Source organism: Macadamia integrifolia, chromosome 7 (genome assembly GCF_013358625.1).
Source record: "Macadamia integrifolia cultivar HAES 741 chromosome 7, SCU_Mint_v3, whole genome shotgun sequence".
In the NCBI taxonomy this organism is placed as follows: Eukaryota; Viridiplantae; Streptophyta; class Magnoliopsida; order Proteales; family Proteaceae; genus Macadamia; species Macadamia integrifolia.
This window is the reverse complement of record NC_056563.1, coordinates 2117005-2133977: the sequence shown is the minus strand read 5'-3', so window position 1 is coordinate 2133977 and position 16973 is coordinate 2117005. Positions and strand designations below refer to the sequence as shown.

The window sequence follows — 16973 nt, the reverse complement described above, 5'->3', positions numbered from 1 at the left end:
TGTTTCCAGAGGCATAGGGTATGTATCATCACTTGCTCTAACTGCATACTTCAAATATCTGAAAAGAAAATAAAAAACAGCTTCTCTTCTAGACACCATTTCCAAGCAAAACACTAAACATAAAAATCAAAAGGCATAAGCTCACCTTTCCATGTTCACTCGAGCAACAACATATACACTAATAGCATAATAATGGACCCCCTAATAAATGGTCTCGTCACTTCCATGGTAAAAAAAAAAATAGCCCCCCACTAGGACAAGACTAACACTTCAGGTATGAGAAACCCTTGCCAGGGACCAGCATTCACATACTCCAACCCTTCATGATCAACAGACTACAAGTAACAGAGAGAGCCATGGCTCCAAAAATGTTGAGGTCAGTCTGTATCTATAAAAATTACACTTGTAACTAGTTGTAAGGCTTATTAAAAAGAACTGAGACACAAAGGTGAGGATTATCACCAGCCAGGTTGATACTTAGTAATCCAAATGGTATTCATGCATGGACCAGGATAAGTGAGGATTCAAATCATTTAAAGGTCCATAAATGGGGATGCCCATGACCATACTGTAATTTCAACCAATGTAGGTATAAGCTACATGGATCCATGCAAAACCCACCACAAAGCAGGCACCATACCAAGTATCTGATATGTAATTCTACCATAAATCCACCAACAAATAATTCAATTCATCTATTGGATCAAGAAAGGAACAATGTAAAAGTCATTTTTACCGGTTTGGATATTGGTTTGGATTTATTGCTGCTATGATTTGAACCCGAAGTCTTGTCCTTTACTTGTTTCTTTGAAGTTCCACTCACAACCTCAAATATTGTAGGCAGATCATTTATCATACCAAAGAGGCGTTTCCTGCACCAAATATCCAGCAAGGCTTCATTTCGTGCATAGAAGTGTGCATGAAGACCATCAAGGCATTCAACATCAACGGTAAAAAGAAATTAAATATATATATATATATAAATTAATCTACAATAACAAACAGATTTGAACTCCAGGCAGATTAAAGTGCTCAGACAGAACGCAATATACATCATAAAATTGGTCTTTACTTACAGTTGAACCATAGCACATCGGTGGCATCTTTCAGCTGAAACAGAAAAACAAACTACCATGCTCTCTATCATAAGTGCTAAGTTAAGATCAATAAAGTAATAATAACATTTAATTATCTTGATGGAATATGGTGTAACTAATTATCACAAGCAAGATCATATTATCTTCCTTGACAATAGAAAGTTCTACAAGAAGTTCGAACCAAAATTTTTCTAACCTGATCCTTTCTCAAATAGACAAATTGACTTCTACCTGAACGTATTGCCCTTCAGCTGCAATGCTTACAAACCCACCCACCCACCCCCCTTCCACAAGACAAAAAACAACAATCATAACCTTATCCCAACTAAATGGGGTCGGCTAGAGGGATCCAATACATGAAATTAGATAATAAAGAAGCACAAAAGAAAGGTTAAAATGAAGAAAAATGGAGATAAGAGAAGTAAAGCAGTAGAGAAAGACACATCATGGGAACATCCCCTATAAGAGGTCAGCAATACTGGTACTTGTCCTCCACAAAACTCTATCCAAAGTCATACTAGAATCGAACCCCACCATATGCATATCTTTTCGTACCACTTCGTCAATAGTCATTTTAGGCCTGCCCCTACTGCTTCTGGCTCCCTCTAGATGAATCTGGTCACTCTTCCTTACTAGGGCATCCATATGTCTCCGTTGAACATGGTCATACCACCCCAACCAGCTCTCACGGAGCTTGTCCTGAATTAGTGCAACCCCCAAATTGTTTTTAATACAATCATTCCTTACTCTATCTCTCCTGGTCTTGCCGCACAGCCCTCTCAACATTCTCATCTTCGCTATACTTAGTTTATACACAGTAAACACATGCAGAAAAATAAATGGGCCGGGGATGATGCTCAACTCCAAGGAAACACCACAAATTGTGACCCCAACAGATCATCAAAAGAGAAATATCTTCCGACAGCACCTGTAAGTTTTACTCGTAAACGTTATCGCTGAAAAAAAAAAACAAGCTGGAGACCAAGGAACAGAAGTTCAATTCAGAAACATCCATATAGGCATTTGATGCATACATACAAACATATATGGTCATGAAGTTCAACAAGAACCACCACCCTCCCCCAAAAAAAAAGGCCAGCATTACTAACACAAATTGCACCAGTCCATCTGATGAGTAGAACAAAATCATACTAGAAATAACTAAGTCCATTAATAAAATGGATTGGAACTCCAAATACAAGATCTGAAATCAGGAGTCTCCAAGCCAGAACTTGCACACCCATACCCTTACATGGTCCCAAGGATAGCAACATGCTGCATTAACAGCAGTTTTACCAGCACCAGAAATGGAATTCATCTACCTACTTTTTTTTTTTTCCTGGCTAACAAAGGGTATCCAGGTCTTTGGCCTGACTAGTCCACAGGCCCATTACTTCACCCACCTACTGAAGCATGCAAAGGAGATCTAATTGTACAGAGTGAACAGAGGGTGCAAAACCAGGAGTTTGGCTTAACAAACACAACCCCAGCCACCCATTAAGGGGCATAGCAAATCCTAATGGTTTGGGACGAGCCAAGATAGAGATCAATTTTGACATGTCCTCACCGTACTCTTACCTGGTCTCGATTTGATGTCTCAGGTTTAATATCAGGTCCAGGTCAATGTATGCCAGATGATTCCAGACCTCAGCCTAACAAATACTGGTTAGTGATACAGGTAATTTATATTATATAACATATACTTCTAATTGAAAAAGCAATATGATAAAATAAGAATAATAGGAAACAAGAGAAGCAAGTTCTACACCTTTTTTACTGGTAAGATTTCCTTTTTTGAATACTCATGAACTTTTCATGTCCCTAATAGCATCCCATTTCTAATCAGGAAAGATAAATGATCCAGACCATACTAATTGATACAATGCTTATTGAGCAAACCAATAACTAGTAATCTATTGACACACCCCCCTAAAAGGAAACCTCCAGCATCCACAAAAAAACAGACAGTCGCCATCTTGTATAATATGAAAACAATTAGTTGTAGCAATATTTACATTCTGGACATTCAAGAAAAACCCTCGCAACATTTAGGATCAGAAAATAAGGGTCAACGCCGATACAACATCAGCAATCCAGATTCCAAAAAATGACATGGACGCTACTGTAAGAAATTGGGGATAAGACGATAGTCTGCAGATGAGGGATCAAAAGCAAGACTATAGGTATACCAAATTTGTAAGCAGGTAATATTAGAACATGCCAGGATGTGATGCAGTAGCATTACGGTGGTTGGACTGATACGATCAGGTTTGGAATCCCAAGCCCCAACAGAACCAGCCCAACCCGAGTTCTGGACCAACAAGGGCTCGATGGAGGGCCGGTAGGGAAGGAAAATAATCCCTGAGAGAACTCAGAGTTGCAGGGGAGGTAGAGGAATCGCACTAGAGAAAGGGGGGTGGGGGGTGGGGGGTGGGGGGGGGGGGGGGAAGAGAATTGCACACACTTTGGCCACACAGGGCACTCACAACCACAAAACTGAATTCATTCTTCAAATCTCTGTCCAATACGTTGGTTAAAAGCATATAAATAGGAAAAATAAGAGATTCTAACATGAAAACAAATCCTGAAAGGAAACTAGTTCAAAAATGAAATATGGAAACCAACTCTAAGTCCTACGTACTCTCAACTACTAAAATAAACAGAATAAAATACAGTAAAAATATTATTTCTAAATAAAATAAGCTACTAAAATCCTACTAGACAAACTCTCAAATATGAACCAGGTTCATCTTTGTAGGATACCCAAATATGTTCGGATCGGTCCAAGGTTGTGCACCTGCATCAGGGGTTTATTAGATACTTCGGGATATCTTTTAATCGAATTCTCTTTTTGTAGAACTTAGCCATACGTAGGAGTTGTTTCAAGTTTAGTTTCCTATTCTGTTTTAAATTCTTAGTTGAGTAGATTTCTTTACTAATATGGATTTCTTTTTATTTATCTACCATGCAATCCCATTGATGAAGTTAGTGAATAGAATTGAATGACATTAGGGTTTGAAAGTATTGGAGTGTAAATTTGACCAGATTGGTGGACTGTTCCCTCTTCTTCCTTTCTCTCAGCAAACCCAAACAGGTATTCCAAATGGGTATGTGGGGAGAAGACCGTAGCATCCTGAAGTAGTAATATCCTTACTCTTTAACATCTATGGGTGAGTTTTTTAAAACAAGAAGGGAAAGATGCAGGAACAAGACAGGCAAAGAAAAAGGTTCATCCATAGGCTGTTTTCATGTGTCGAGAGAATGGTGACAATTAGATGTATATGCAGTTATATCTGCAAATTACTATGATTGTTGAATTTGTGTTTAGTACACCAATAACAATGCCCTCTACCAAAATCACTTTACTATCTTTACACAACCCAAGTTTTACCACTTTAGGTGAGTTTCAATTATCTTTCTCTGAGGATATATTCTAACCCCTTTAATCTTGGATGAAAGTAAATCCAGATAACACTCTTATTTCATTTTAGTAACCATTGATCAGGAAGGGGCATGATATCCTCAAAAAAATCCTCCTAATATCTAGTTTCTTAAAATAACTAGACTAACTTAGAAACAACTATTAGGACTCTTATATTGCTAAACGCTAAACTACTAAAACTCCCAAAATAGAAACCAAGTCTAAGAGGACTATTCAAAACAAAACTCTTAACAGCTAAGGAATGTACCCCACAAGATCCCTATAAAAACTACTGTTAGATAAGTCCTAAACTAATCACTAATGGGTCCCACCACTAATTAAAATATTTATTTTCGTGAAACCCAAATAATCAAAAGCCATACCCAATAGATATTGAAAGAAGACCACTTTTTGGACTGGTCCTACATTATGGCCCCTCTAAGACTCAAACCTTCATGTTCACACTGGCAGCCTAAGCTTTATACATACCATCATATCAAGCAACGACCCCTAATGGGAAAGAATGATAAAGTAGATATTAAAACGATGAGAGAGAGAGAGAGAGAGAGAGAGAGAGAGAGAGAGAGAGAGAATTATCAACATTTACGTATCATAGCAAAGCATGCATTTGCAACACAAATAAACTCTCAGAATTCACTAAGTCACTGTTACATCCCGCTCTATCCATGCTCCTTAAAGTAGAAACCAGAGCTCTGCAATTAAACACAAATATCAAGATCTATGTAACCTATCAACTACTTAAACAAGAAAGACTGAAAAAGATTAACCAATTTGAACAAACTACCATACAAACAAATCCATCAAATCAACTAGGAAAAAACTAAGTACAAATCCCACCAAGCTGCCATTGTACCAGTTGAGAACAGAACAAAACAAAAAGAAAACCATCAAAATCTGATAAAGAAAAGGTCTACCTGTCATTTCTATCAAATCCAAATCTAGCACCAAAATAAAATGCTACCGCAAGTAACCATGCATCACTATGGACTGCAACCAAAGACAACCAGTCCCTTTCTTGCATTCCATCTCTGGCAAAGTTAATACCCAATGCAGGCTCAGGAAGCTCTGGAGGCACCTCTTCTGCAGGTAAATTGACTTCCCACTGCTCACTAGGAAATCCATAAAGGCACAGATTCTCTTTCTCTGTGAAGTAAAGAATGGATTAGTACAAAGATATGATAGAATTGCATCACTGATTATAAATAAGAATATTCTAGACTAGTTTAAAAAAATAAAAAATTAAAGGAAAAAAATAAGCGTAAAATGAAATAAAAATTTTAAAGAGGAAATCAAGCAGAATATATTGGAAGATTCAACATTCAACAACAACTCAGCCTTATCCCAGTAATCATCATAAATCAAGTCCTACCACAACATAATATGGCAATATCACAAGAGGAAGTAACCTAATCAAGAAAATCTTTCAAAAGAGTACAGCTCAGGATGGAATAAAGTTCACATTTCAGGTAAGTGTGAAGGTCCTCCCCCACCCCCAGCATGACAATTGTTCTTTCTGCTTCCAGCCTTAAACCCATCATCTTCCTCCAGTAAGCCTTCTATATCCATTCACCTCTCTAAGAATCTGCATGAAATATTCATACCTATGAACGCCTTTCATCTATTCCCACTCCAACCAATCAACATTTCACACAATTCCTTCTTTTTTTTTTTACCTTTCTTCAGGGGTGTGTGTGGGTTGTGTTGGGGGAGGGGGGTGGTTCACATAACCTCAAATGAAATCTTGTTTAGACTTGAAGGGGATCACATGGGAAACATTTTGGCTCCATTTGGTAGCAGGGAAAATAAAAGGAAGGGAAGTGAAAATATATCAACACTAAAATGGGAATTTTTACAATCATTATCCAACATGATAATATAATTTAACTCCAAATAATTCCAAACAACATTGTTAAATTTTATTTCAACTTTGCAGCCAAATCCCTTGGATAGAAAAGAAATTAAATATTACATTTGAAAAGTATAATTACCAAATATAAGAATTTTAAGTACGTTACAGAATCATAATTATAAAAGTTTCATTTGCTACTTTAAACCAATTTCACTTCAATTTCTTCCCCTTCTTTCTTTTTACTCCAACAGAATGGAGCCTCTGAGGAAAATTGTGTGATTAAGTACAACTGCTTCTAAATTCAACTGAATAGGCGGACTATTCCAGTACTTATCAAATCATGCACTCTGCAGAAGTAATTATCAAACCACACAATTTGAGTACCCATACCTATCGTCTTTCTATTTAGACAATTTTTTGTTCCGTACCTTGGCCCTTTTAAGGATGAAATGGAGGAGTTGCAATATTAATGTAGTGTCCTTGTTACATTAGTGGAAATAAAAGAGCAACCCAGTGCACAAGGCTCCCCCTACTGCAGATTCTGGAAGGGGCAAATGAAAGCATCCTTACCCACTGCTTCTCATATATGGATGAGAATCTACATTATTAATGTGGGTCTTGGATTTTAGTAATTTGAGATCTCTCAATTCCACTTCAAATATAAATGGAGGACCAATGCTATTAATGTGGTTTGCATATAATTAACCTTAGAATATGTCAGCCCCATTCTATATGGTGCATGCAATGGTCGTAGGTTGGAGCACATATTAGAGAGGGTTACTCATTTCAGTAAATTTCGAAGCCATCTTGCTTAGTATGCAATCTCCCCTTTTTTTCAGCTAGGAGCCAAGGGGGTTGGGTTGTGCTGCTTCAATGATACGTAAAGAGGGAGTGCGAGCTAAAGAAAGGAGGTAGAGATACTGCATCAACTTTGGTGCCCCAAACAGGCAATACCAATTTGACTCAAAGAATTGGTCCTCATAATCAAGCATTTGTGAGTAGTGAAAAGGAACAGAAAGTCTAATATAGTATCTGGTAGAACCGTGGAAGTAAGGTCTAAAAACCTGGAGAAGGAACAGAAAGCCTAATATAGTATACGATGGAAGTACAGTTTAAAAACTTGGAATCTGACATAAGACTGGCTTCCATCAATTTTTATTTGAATCGGATGCGCATCGGTTGAATTCAGCTAGAACCTTAGAAACTGGAGTCGGGAAGAAGAAGCAAAGATTTTCATAGACATATGAATTTCTGATTTTCATAGGTATATGATTTTCTGGAGTTTTTTATTCAAAAGAATTGTAAATCTTACTACAAAAGGTAAGTTCCATTGATTTTTTTTTTTTTTTGGCTATGTTACTAATTAAAAGAAGCCAAAATAAAGGACAAAGTGCATTCATGACAGTTTCAAAAGAAGTTTGCAAGAACTAGGCATACTCAAAATAGAGGTTGGTCAATTCACATTCGAATCAGTTAATTCTAATCCACTTTCTGCCGATTCCGATTGGTAACAGTTGATTCTGATCTGCTTTCTGAAACAATAGGTGGGATTCCATGACTACTCTCAAGGCTACAAGAAGGGGAAGTGCAGTGGCGAGAGAGTTGCATGTTAATAAAACTCAGATCAGAATTGATTGCATGAATAAACACAGAATCGATCGTGGCCAATTCCAATTAAACCTGACTATACTCATATTGAGTCCAACCAAGTCAGGTATGAATCCAGCTGATTCTAGGATGAATTGAAATGGAATCAACTAAACACGAAAACTTTATAGGGAATCCATGCAGCTAATGTGCCTAGACGGTCAGCCAAGCTCAATGAGGCTTTTTCCATAGAAATTAGTGATGTCATGAAAAGAAATATTCACCATAATGACCATATATTATACATTTGGACTGGTATAAATTGTAAATCCAACTATAATCCTGGATTTCTTCTTTAAATGCCTGGTATATGTGTTCTTCTGAGAAGAAAAATCTAGACCTGCTTGTGCCTATCTGACCATTAAAGGAACAAGTAAACCTACTAAAGAAAGTCAGCACCTAGCTAGAGGTTTCTTCACTTTCATCCCTCCCATGCCAAGCTAGGTAAGCACTGGGATGTTGCTACTTTGGATACATCATGACATGGGTAAACAGCAACCAGATGGGCCTAAATAACAAAGAGCATTGAGGAAGAAGAATAGCTCAAAAATGAAGAAACCCTATCCATCAAATGAATGTAATATAAGTGAAGAGAAACCAAACATTCCCAAGCACAAGTTATAATGCGACAAAACAAAAGAAACCACTTCAGGTTTCCTACTTCCTAAACATAAAAGCCATTGCAACTGCTCACAGCTTCAGATATGCAAAGAGGTTCAATCATACACAAAAGGATTGGAAAGAAGTCAAGCCTAATAAAAGCATTCAGGAAAAAAAAATTAAAACCCACGTCCACATGTAGCCTCGGGTTCAAGAAGTTCAATTTAAATCGTTTAGTAAAAACCAAAATAACAAAAAGTAGGAAAGAATCAACATCAATGAAGAACTATTTATTCTGAAAAAGCAATGAGAACCAAAAACAAAATTCGCAAAATCAGCCTCTAATCTGAAAATACAGCCGCACTATAACTTCCATCCTAATCAATAATTCCTATTTAACATACATGCAGACATTATATGAACCAAAAATATGAATGAGAAAGAGCAAGAGAAACAAAAACCCTAACCAGGATCGCACTGGTGAAAGAATTCTTCAACGTCTGCCAAAAAAAAGAAAACCATAAACACGTTAGGGTGGCCCAAAAAAAAAACCCTATATTAAAAGCGGGAAAAAAAAAATACATACTAAATCCTTCCAGTATGAAATAACGATGAGGAAAAGCCAAAAAAAAAAAAAAGTACCGGTAGTGAGAGCTTTGATCATGCCGGCTCTTCGGCCCTTGAAATCCCTAAAAACCTCCTCGACTGTTCGAGGATTGTACGGTCCGGACCCTTCCATGAATCCAAAACTTCAAAAACCTTCTCCAAGGTAAAAGGAGCAAGGATGGAGAATAAATATGACCCAAAGGTAACGAAAATCTGAGATTGGAAACGAAAACTCGAAGGTCTTCAGGGGTTTACGTTGAGATTTGAAATCAGGAAGAACCAACCCAACATGGTTCAGACTTCAGAGAGAGAGAGAGAGAGAGAGAGAAGAGAGAGGCTGGGCCGCTGGGGTTTTCACTTGTTGGAAAGGAGGGAAAAGGGCAAAATATTTGACCTCTCACAGAAGTATGCGTGTGGGGGTGCGTGTGGTGTGTGTGAGAGAGAGAGAGAGAGAGTGAGTGAGAGTAGGAGACTGATAGCCAGGGTATGAAGAAAAAGGTCCGCTTAAACGGATAACGAAAGCCACGCGGATGCTAACGTGAGCCGTTAGTACTGCAGAGTAGTGATACACCCAAATAACTCCGGTGACCCAGCTTCGTCGACGGAATACCCGAACTACGCTGGCCCATTTTATTGCCATTTTGATCGGAATAATCGTTTCTGATATTCCAATCCAACCGCTATCAGACTAGGTTTTGTCTCCTATGAGAGGGTGTTCTTCGAGGTTTTAACGGCTTTCCTTCCCATTCTCTGGCTCGGATTCTGAACCGGTGACACTAAAATATCAACTTCTTTATAAAAAGAAAAATAAAAAAGAGAAAGAATGATCCAACTTGGAACTCTTTTTTTTTTTTTTTTTTTTTTTTTTAAGAAGTCCAACTTGAAACTCACTGGAGCCATAAATTAACCTTGAGAGGGGATTGCTTGGCCCTTTGTGGTCTGCACTATTGTGAGGACCAATGAGAGTGTAGATGAAGGTATCCAACAGGGTGGGATTAATCATTTTGAAATGGAGGCATTTTTTTTTTTTTTTTCCCTCTAATCTGATCAAGAGGCCAATGAGAGCCTAAAAAGAGATATCCAAGAGGGATGAAATTTTTAATTTTGTTAGGGGAGAGTATCCTTTTACCCTTTAATCTAACATCATTAAGTGAAAAAATCTAAGCTCTTATGTTATGCTTGGATGTCAAGAAAAGAAAAAATATTAAAAATATATATAATAAGACAACAAATTTAATGACATAATCATTGATTTATGTGACTATTTTTTCATCAGATTCAAAAGTTTATATGTAATTATCTTTTTCTCATCAAATTCAAAATTTTTTGAATAATTCTTTCCTTTTCAAGATATCCAAACATAGCCTTAATTGATTCCAAAAATACTTACTTCCATCTGACTCTCAACATGGAATAACAATTTGAGGGTTTCTTTGGGCCATTTTCCAAGTTGCATTTTTTTTTTTTTTTTTAAAGCCAATTTGCTTTTGTCATGTATAGAAAGTAGCGTGATGCATTCATTTTTCTTATATATATATATATTCACCAACAGTTAAAAGGAATTGCTTCCCATTGGATTGCAATTTAGAGGGACAATTTCGACTGCAAAAATAAGGTTTGTGAAATTTTTTCTAGCACAATAATCCACCGTCATAATCTCCACTTAAATCGTAAATGTACAGATGGGGTATTGAACTTGAGATCGTGCGCCCTAACCATCTGGGCAACCCACGGATGGGTATAGAATAAATAAGAAAACACACATACACACTCACACAATGCGTACGACAGGGTTCGATCCCATGACCTTCTCCCCTAAGTGTTGGCTCTACAAGCCGAAGCTACCACTATTAGGCTATCCTAGTGTTCGTAGGAAAGCTTAATTCATTAGAAAATAAAAGGGAAAATGAAAAAAGAAAATTTGCTTTCATTTCTTTACCACATATCCATAGTTATATCAAGTTCTTAGACCCTTGGATCAAAAGCATCTGAAAATGAAAAAAAAAAACAAAAAACTCTGTAAATATTGTTCCAAACAATGATAATGTTGGGCAAATGTTCCTCCTCAATATATGAGAGAAATTTGACTCCATCATATTCTTTTCTAAGTAGGCAAGCTTGTGGTGCAACGGTCAATTTACACTATTGCAATATGTTGGTCACAGGTTCAAAATTTATAAACAACCTCTCTTACAAAGCAATGGGGAGGGGTTAAGACTGTATCATCAGCTCGTCTAATAAACTTGGTCATAATCTATTTACCAATAATAATAAAAAGAATAAATCTTGATCATCATCTAATATTCCTAATTGGCAATGTATAACCTTTGAAAACTTCAACTTTTGCGATATTGGGATAATTTTAATTCAATCATGGGAACTAATAATTCGGGTGGGGATCCCATTCCAACAATCAATAGGACCTTGAAGAGTCTAAATGCCAACATCAAATGAGTTCCCTTCACCCACACTGAAGAGGGAATATCTTAACCCATGACATCTGTGTTTTGAGTTGGACAATAAACTAATGAAGGATTTTTGAGTAAGTGGAGTTTCCTATACCTCCATACATAGATTTTCTATTCCACTCTCTCTCAATCAAAAGAATTAATTTAAAAAACCATGCAACAAAATGCAGGCTACCCTGCTTGCTAATTAAATTTTTCCCTAAAAAATGGTAGGCTAGATTGCTTGCTCACTGAGATTTTCCATTAAAAAGAAAAAGGGACTCCCCATGCTATCAATGTAAAAGGAATCATTCACGCCACACCAATGATAGCGAGTTAGATGGTACCATCTAAGAGCCCATAATGGTCAAGGAGAGAAAAAATAAAGACAAAAAACAAAAGGGAATCTAAAGTACACAATAAAGCATATAGAACCACCTCCTACCTAGAATCCCAACACCAAGTCCCTTCAACTTTGTTTGGTGGCAAGGTGGAATTTTTTTCTCAGAAAAAATAAATTTCGATGTTTGATTGCAAGGAAAATATATTTTACATGTGAACAAAATTTCACTTAACCATTAAAATTTCCCTTTTCATTTCCCCACCAAAATAGGAAGAAAAAAAAATTACTACTCTCATGATCTCTCCCCCACTCTTGCGACTCTCACCCATAGTTAACAAATTCGGATTCGGGAATTATTCGGGCGGAGAATTATTCGGAATAATTCGGTTGATTAATTTAAGGATTCGGTCAAAAAAGTTTATTGGGTTTTTTTTTTTTTTTGGTTTTTTTTTAAATACTGTTTAAATGGACCGAATAATTCGGTTTAATTCGGATTCGGTCCGAATTATTCGCGCTTTATATTTACTTTTGAAAAAATCGCGAATTTTACCGAATTTTATTTTTAATTCAGATTCGGTCAGAATTTTTGATAAAATTCGGAAAAATTCGGTTCGGCCAAATAATTCGCGAATTATTCGGCCGAATTGATAACACTGCTCTCACCCCACTCATGACTCTCAACGTTTTCTTTCTCCCTCTCACGCGACTCAATTGGATTTGTTTTGACCAAAAGATTTTGGGTTTGAACCAGATGTAGCATTACTGACCTATTGAGTTTGTTTTGACCAAAAGACTTTTGGAATGGGCCTTTCAGTTGTTATCACTTGTGATATATTGCTATTTTCTTTGTGATCATCTTTTATATTATTTTAAATATTTATTTATGCTGCATTCATTTGATATATAAAATGAAATGGTTTATTTTGGTTAGTGATAGAACATAGTATCTGATGACATTTGGTTTGATTTGGTACAGACCTTAAATGACATGATTCACATAACCAATATAAATTTTGAGGAGCTAGGTGGGTTCTGGATTGAAAAGTACTCTCACCCCTTGAGGAGTTTGGTTGGATTATTAGTTTTTTAAAATTTTACATCTATTTTACATCAACTTTGCATCCAACCAAACAACTAGGGTAAATTAATTTCACTTCACTTCTGTTGCAACCAAACGACTCAAAAGGGAAAAAAAAATCTCTTCACTTCCCTTCACTTCCCATTTCCTTTGCAACCAAACGCAGCCTTCGGGTAAAACAATCATCATCCAAAAAATGTCACAAAATATTCTTAGAACAAAAAGAAGTAGGAACAAGGGATGTAATGAAACCTAACTGACACAGTCCTTTGCTAACTGCTTTATATAGAGCACTATCTCCATGACCTGCCATTTTTGACATGGGATGTCTGGTTTGTCTTCCTCATTGATAAACCCCACACCAGCTGTTATCATCAGTGAAACCCTGTTAACTCACCAATGTGAATGTTCAATGTTGTACGTGCCTGTTCTAGTAAATAATGAGTTTTCCATCCAAATTTCTAATGACCCAACCCGTGTGACATCCTGAGACTTGCCACTAATACTGTTACGTGCTGCATCACAGAACATTAGTCTATCCAATATTGAACATATAAAGTTGGGTTGCAGTATATATTATCATCCACTTCAAAAGCTTTTGTTGAGATCTCTTTAAATCCAGATTTTATGAGTTTTTGGTTCAAGATAACTTCCGATGCTATCTGCCCATCTATCCATGTTGATTTTTATTTTTGAAACCAAGCTTCTTTTTCTTTTTTTTCCCAAGATGTTCATATTTGGTTAATCGACAACTGCAATTGAAAACTAATTCATATTAGGTAAATTGCAAGAGAAGAACGCGTGATGACCATGTTTGCATTTGTAAACAATCTGAAGAGAACAGAAATATAAGAAAATAAAGGCTCTGTATCCAAGTAATCTCCTCCATGTCAATGAAGAAAGAAGCCATTGGTTAAAGCTCAGTTCACAGGTTAATATTTGTTCAGGTATTTCACAGAACAACAATGCTGTAATCCAGTGTAAATTTATGGCTTTGACATCTTCTAAACTTTGTAACAAGGAAAAAGAAAATTAACAAAATTACCTATGCTGCATTGTCTATTGACAGACAGCAACTTCTCAGAAAGAGCATTCAAATGCAGCACCTTCAAAAATAGGCAAAACGGTCTCAATCCTCCGGCATACTACTTTTGTTTCAAATTTTGAGTTAATTGCCTCGTCAGCTTGCCTCCGAATCTGAAACAGAAACCAGGAGCAAAAGCAGGTAATGTAAGATATCAAACTCTGAGCAAAGAAGATTAGTGGCGATAAAGCTCTAAGATATGACCTACAATGAAAAGAGTTCCTCGACAGGGAGGAGAGGCAGAAACGTAAAAAAGGTGACCAACTTGTTCCCAAGACAAAGAGGCTCGAATATGTTCAATAATCTTCCATGTCCACCTTGGGGCCAAGAATTTCCAAGTCTAGTTTTATTAAAGTGGTGCCTTAAACTTAAATTTTGTTAATTCTGTTTGGGGACACGTAAGCATAGACCTCTATGCTTTGTTTGGCTGCATTCCTGGGAAGATGTTTGGGAAGGAAAAGGTAAGGGAAGGGAAATGAAGTGAGTGGTGGTTTACCTCCTCATGTTTTTCGGTTGCACTCAAGAAGGCAAGGAAGAGGTTTCCTCCACAATGTTTTCCACCTTTTTTTGTGAAAGGAATTTTGTAGAAAACATCTCCCAAAATCATCCTAGGATGGCTTTTTCGTTCCAATCCAAATTTTTGGGAACAACTCTCCCTTCCCAGTGTTTCCAGGAAAGCAACCAAACAAACTGCTTGTTATTTGTACTCCCTCCATCCAACTAAGACTGTCCATTTTGACAAATCTCACATTTTAAGAGGAGTTAGTTATGCCATTGACTACCCACTAATCTCATTTGAAGTTTCCAGAATCATTCCCCACTAATCTCTTTATCGGTTTCATTTAATTTTGCATTTTTAAGTCTTATGAAAAAAAAAGAATGGAGAGTAAGCTGGGAACATGACAAAAACTTAATATACTCTATGCCTAGTAGATAATTATCTACTATGCACACCTACTTGTGCCATGTGGAGTGGTGATATGGCAATCCCAACAGTCAAATATCTAGCAAAAGTTTTGGATTGGCGACATGTCAAATTTTAAACTTAAATTCAATCAGATATCCTCCCATGTGTGCCAACATATCCTTGTATTTTTCAGCTGTCCCTGTTTTGGTATGTGCCCTCCTGGATTTTTAAAGCTTTGTAGCCACTTGGACAACTCCATTTGGGCAGAAACTTGACACGTGAGAGGGAACATTGGGATCTACCTGTACAAACTTCCAGCCTCTCTGGCTGCCAGGTGGCAGGAAATATCTGTGTGAAGTAGAAAATTCTCTACTCTACAAAGAGTTGAGATTCCCCACACAAAACTTAATGCACTATATGAAAAACTGGACAAAGAAATTGGGACAAAGAAAAACTCCAAAGAGTACAGTCCTTGTGGGACACGGAGTAATCTGGAAAGAGTTGACGGGTTAAAAAGACTTTCAGAAAGGATGAAGCAGCACAGTATAGGATGTCAAAAACGTAGGGACTGAGTATGTCTGATCATCTAGCATGTCCACCTACGTCCAAGGAATTAGTAGTCCACTTCTAACATTCTCATTATTTTAGTGCTACGTTTCATTGGTTGCAGAGATCTCTAACTCTAATATCATCTCACAAGGAAAACTGAAAACCAGGTTAATGTAGGTCTTTAAAAGTCAAGTTTTTATATTTTTTTTCCCAATTGGCCTCTACAGAGGGAAAGAAAAAGTGTCAATCACTGTGCAGGGATGATAGCTTCTACCATAATCTCACTCCTGTATTTACCAGCCACATGGCTGGTAGTCTGGTACCAATTCACATAACCGGGGGCAAACCTCAACTCAACTAAGCCTTATCCCAACTAAATGGGTCAGCTACACGGATTCTGTTTTGCCAATCAACTCTATTCAGATCCATACTTGCCAACCCTGATCCGTAGTGTCTTTTTTCCTTTTTCAACACTTCTCCCAAAGTCAATTAGGTCTGCCCTTGCTCTTTTAACTACTCCAAAGCGCACACTTAGTTTCCATAAAATTAATGTTGTGCAACACCACTAGAGTTTTAGAGTTGTAAATCGTGGTCCTAGTTAGGATACAAGGCGATCAAAACATAGAAGTGGTGGTGCAGATTTCCAGCAAAAAGAAGAGGGTGAAAATGCAGTTTGGTTTGCTTCACCTAGTTCAAACCTCCGGCTCACCGTGGTATAAATGAGAACTTGGCTCCCCTCTTTCCTCAGGCTCTGCCTCTACTTGGATTCTGTCCATTCTAAAGGCCCCCTTGTCCCTAAGGTTAACATCATTTGGTTTAAACGTCACATACCCCGCCAGAGTTTCACTCCTTGGCAAGCCATTTCCAAATGCCTTCAACGCAGCCTTTTCTCATCTACCAGCACATCCAGGTCCCCTATGCTTGCTGTCTTTGTTGGAATGGTACTGGAGATTTTGACCATCTTTTCTTCTACCCTTTCTCCTCCTCCATCTGGAAGAGGGTTCTTAGTTGTTGCAGGCCTACTAGAAGAAGAGTGCTCCCCCTTGGTACAGAATGGATCTGGCTTGATATGACTTTAGCTAGTTCATCCATTTGTAACATCGTTGGAAAGCTTGCCTTCTGTGCTACCATCAACCATGTCTAGATGGAGAGAAATCTATGTAGATGAACCTCCAACTCTTGTTCTGTTGATAAGATTTGCAATGCCATCTGCTTCGATGTCAGCTCCAAACTAGCCTCTCTCCGCCCCCTCACCATTAGGAATCCCCAAGGAACAGACTCATTGTTGTCTCTTAGCGTCTCCCTTCCACCACCACACCCCCCC

At 37.5% G+C, this 16973-nt stretch overlaps 2 protein-coding genes across 2 annotated transcripts in view; both read right to left on the bottom strand.

Moving 5' to 3' along the window:
• The window catches only part of LOC122084086 (PHD finger protein ALFIN-LIKE 4-like), a 10455-nt gene extending 750 nt beyond the window's left edge, over nt 1-9705 (bottom strand). The window contains exons 1-4 of the mRNA XM_042652129.1: nt 9278-9705; nt 9103-9135; nt 5454-5682; nt 737-872 (exon numbers count right to left, since the gene is read on the bottom strand). Of these exons, the coding sequence (XP_042508063.1) occupies nt 737-872; nt 5454-5682; nt 9103-9135; nt 9278-9374 (495 nt within the window). The 5' untranslated portion in view covers nt 9375-9705. The remainder of the gene's footprint in view (nt 1-736; nt 873-5453; nt 5683-9102; nt 9136-9277) is intronic.
• A 4253-nt stretch (nt 9706-13958) lies between these two features.
• Nucleotides 13959-16973, bottom strand: part of LOC122083179 (alpha/beta hydrolase domain-containing protein WAV2) — a 9821-nt gene continuing 6806 nt past the window's right edge. Inside the window, exon 8 of the mRNA XM_042650887.1 lies at nt 13959-14306. Within this exon, the coding sequence (XP_042506821.1) occupies nt 14290-14306 (17 nt within the window). The 3' untranslated portion in view covers nt 13959-14289. The remainder of the gene's footprint in view (nt 14307-16973) is intronic.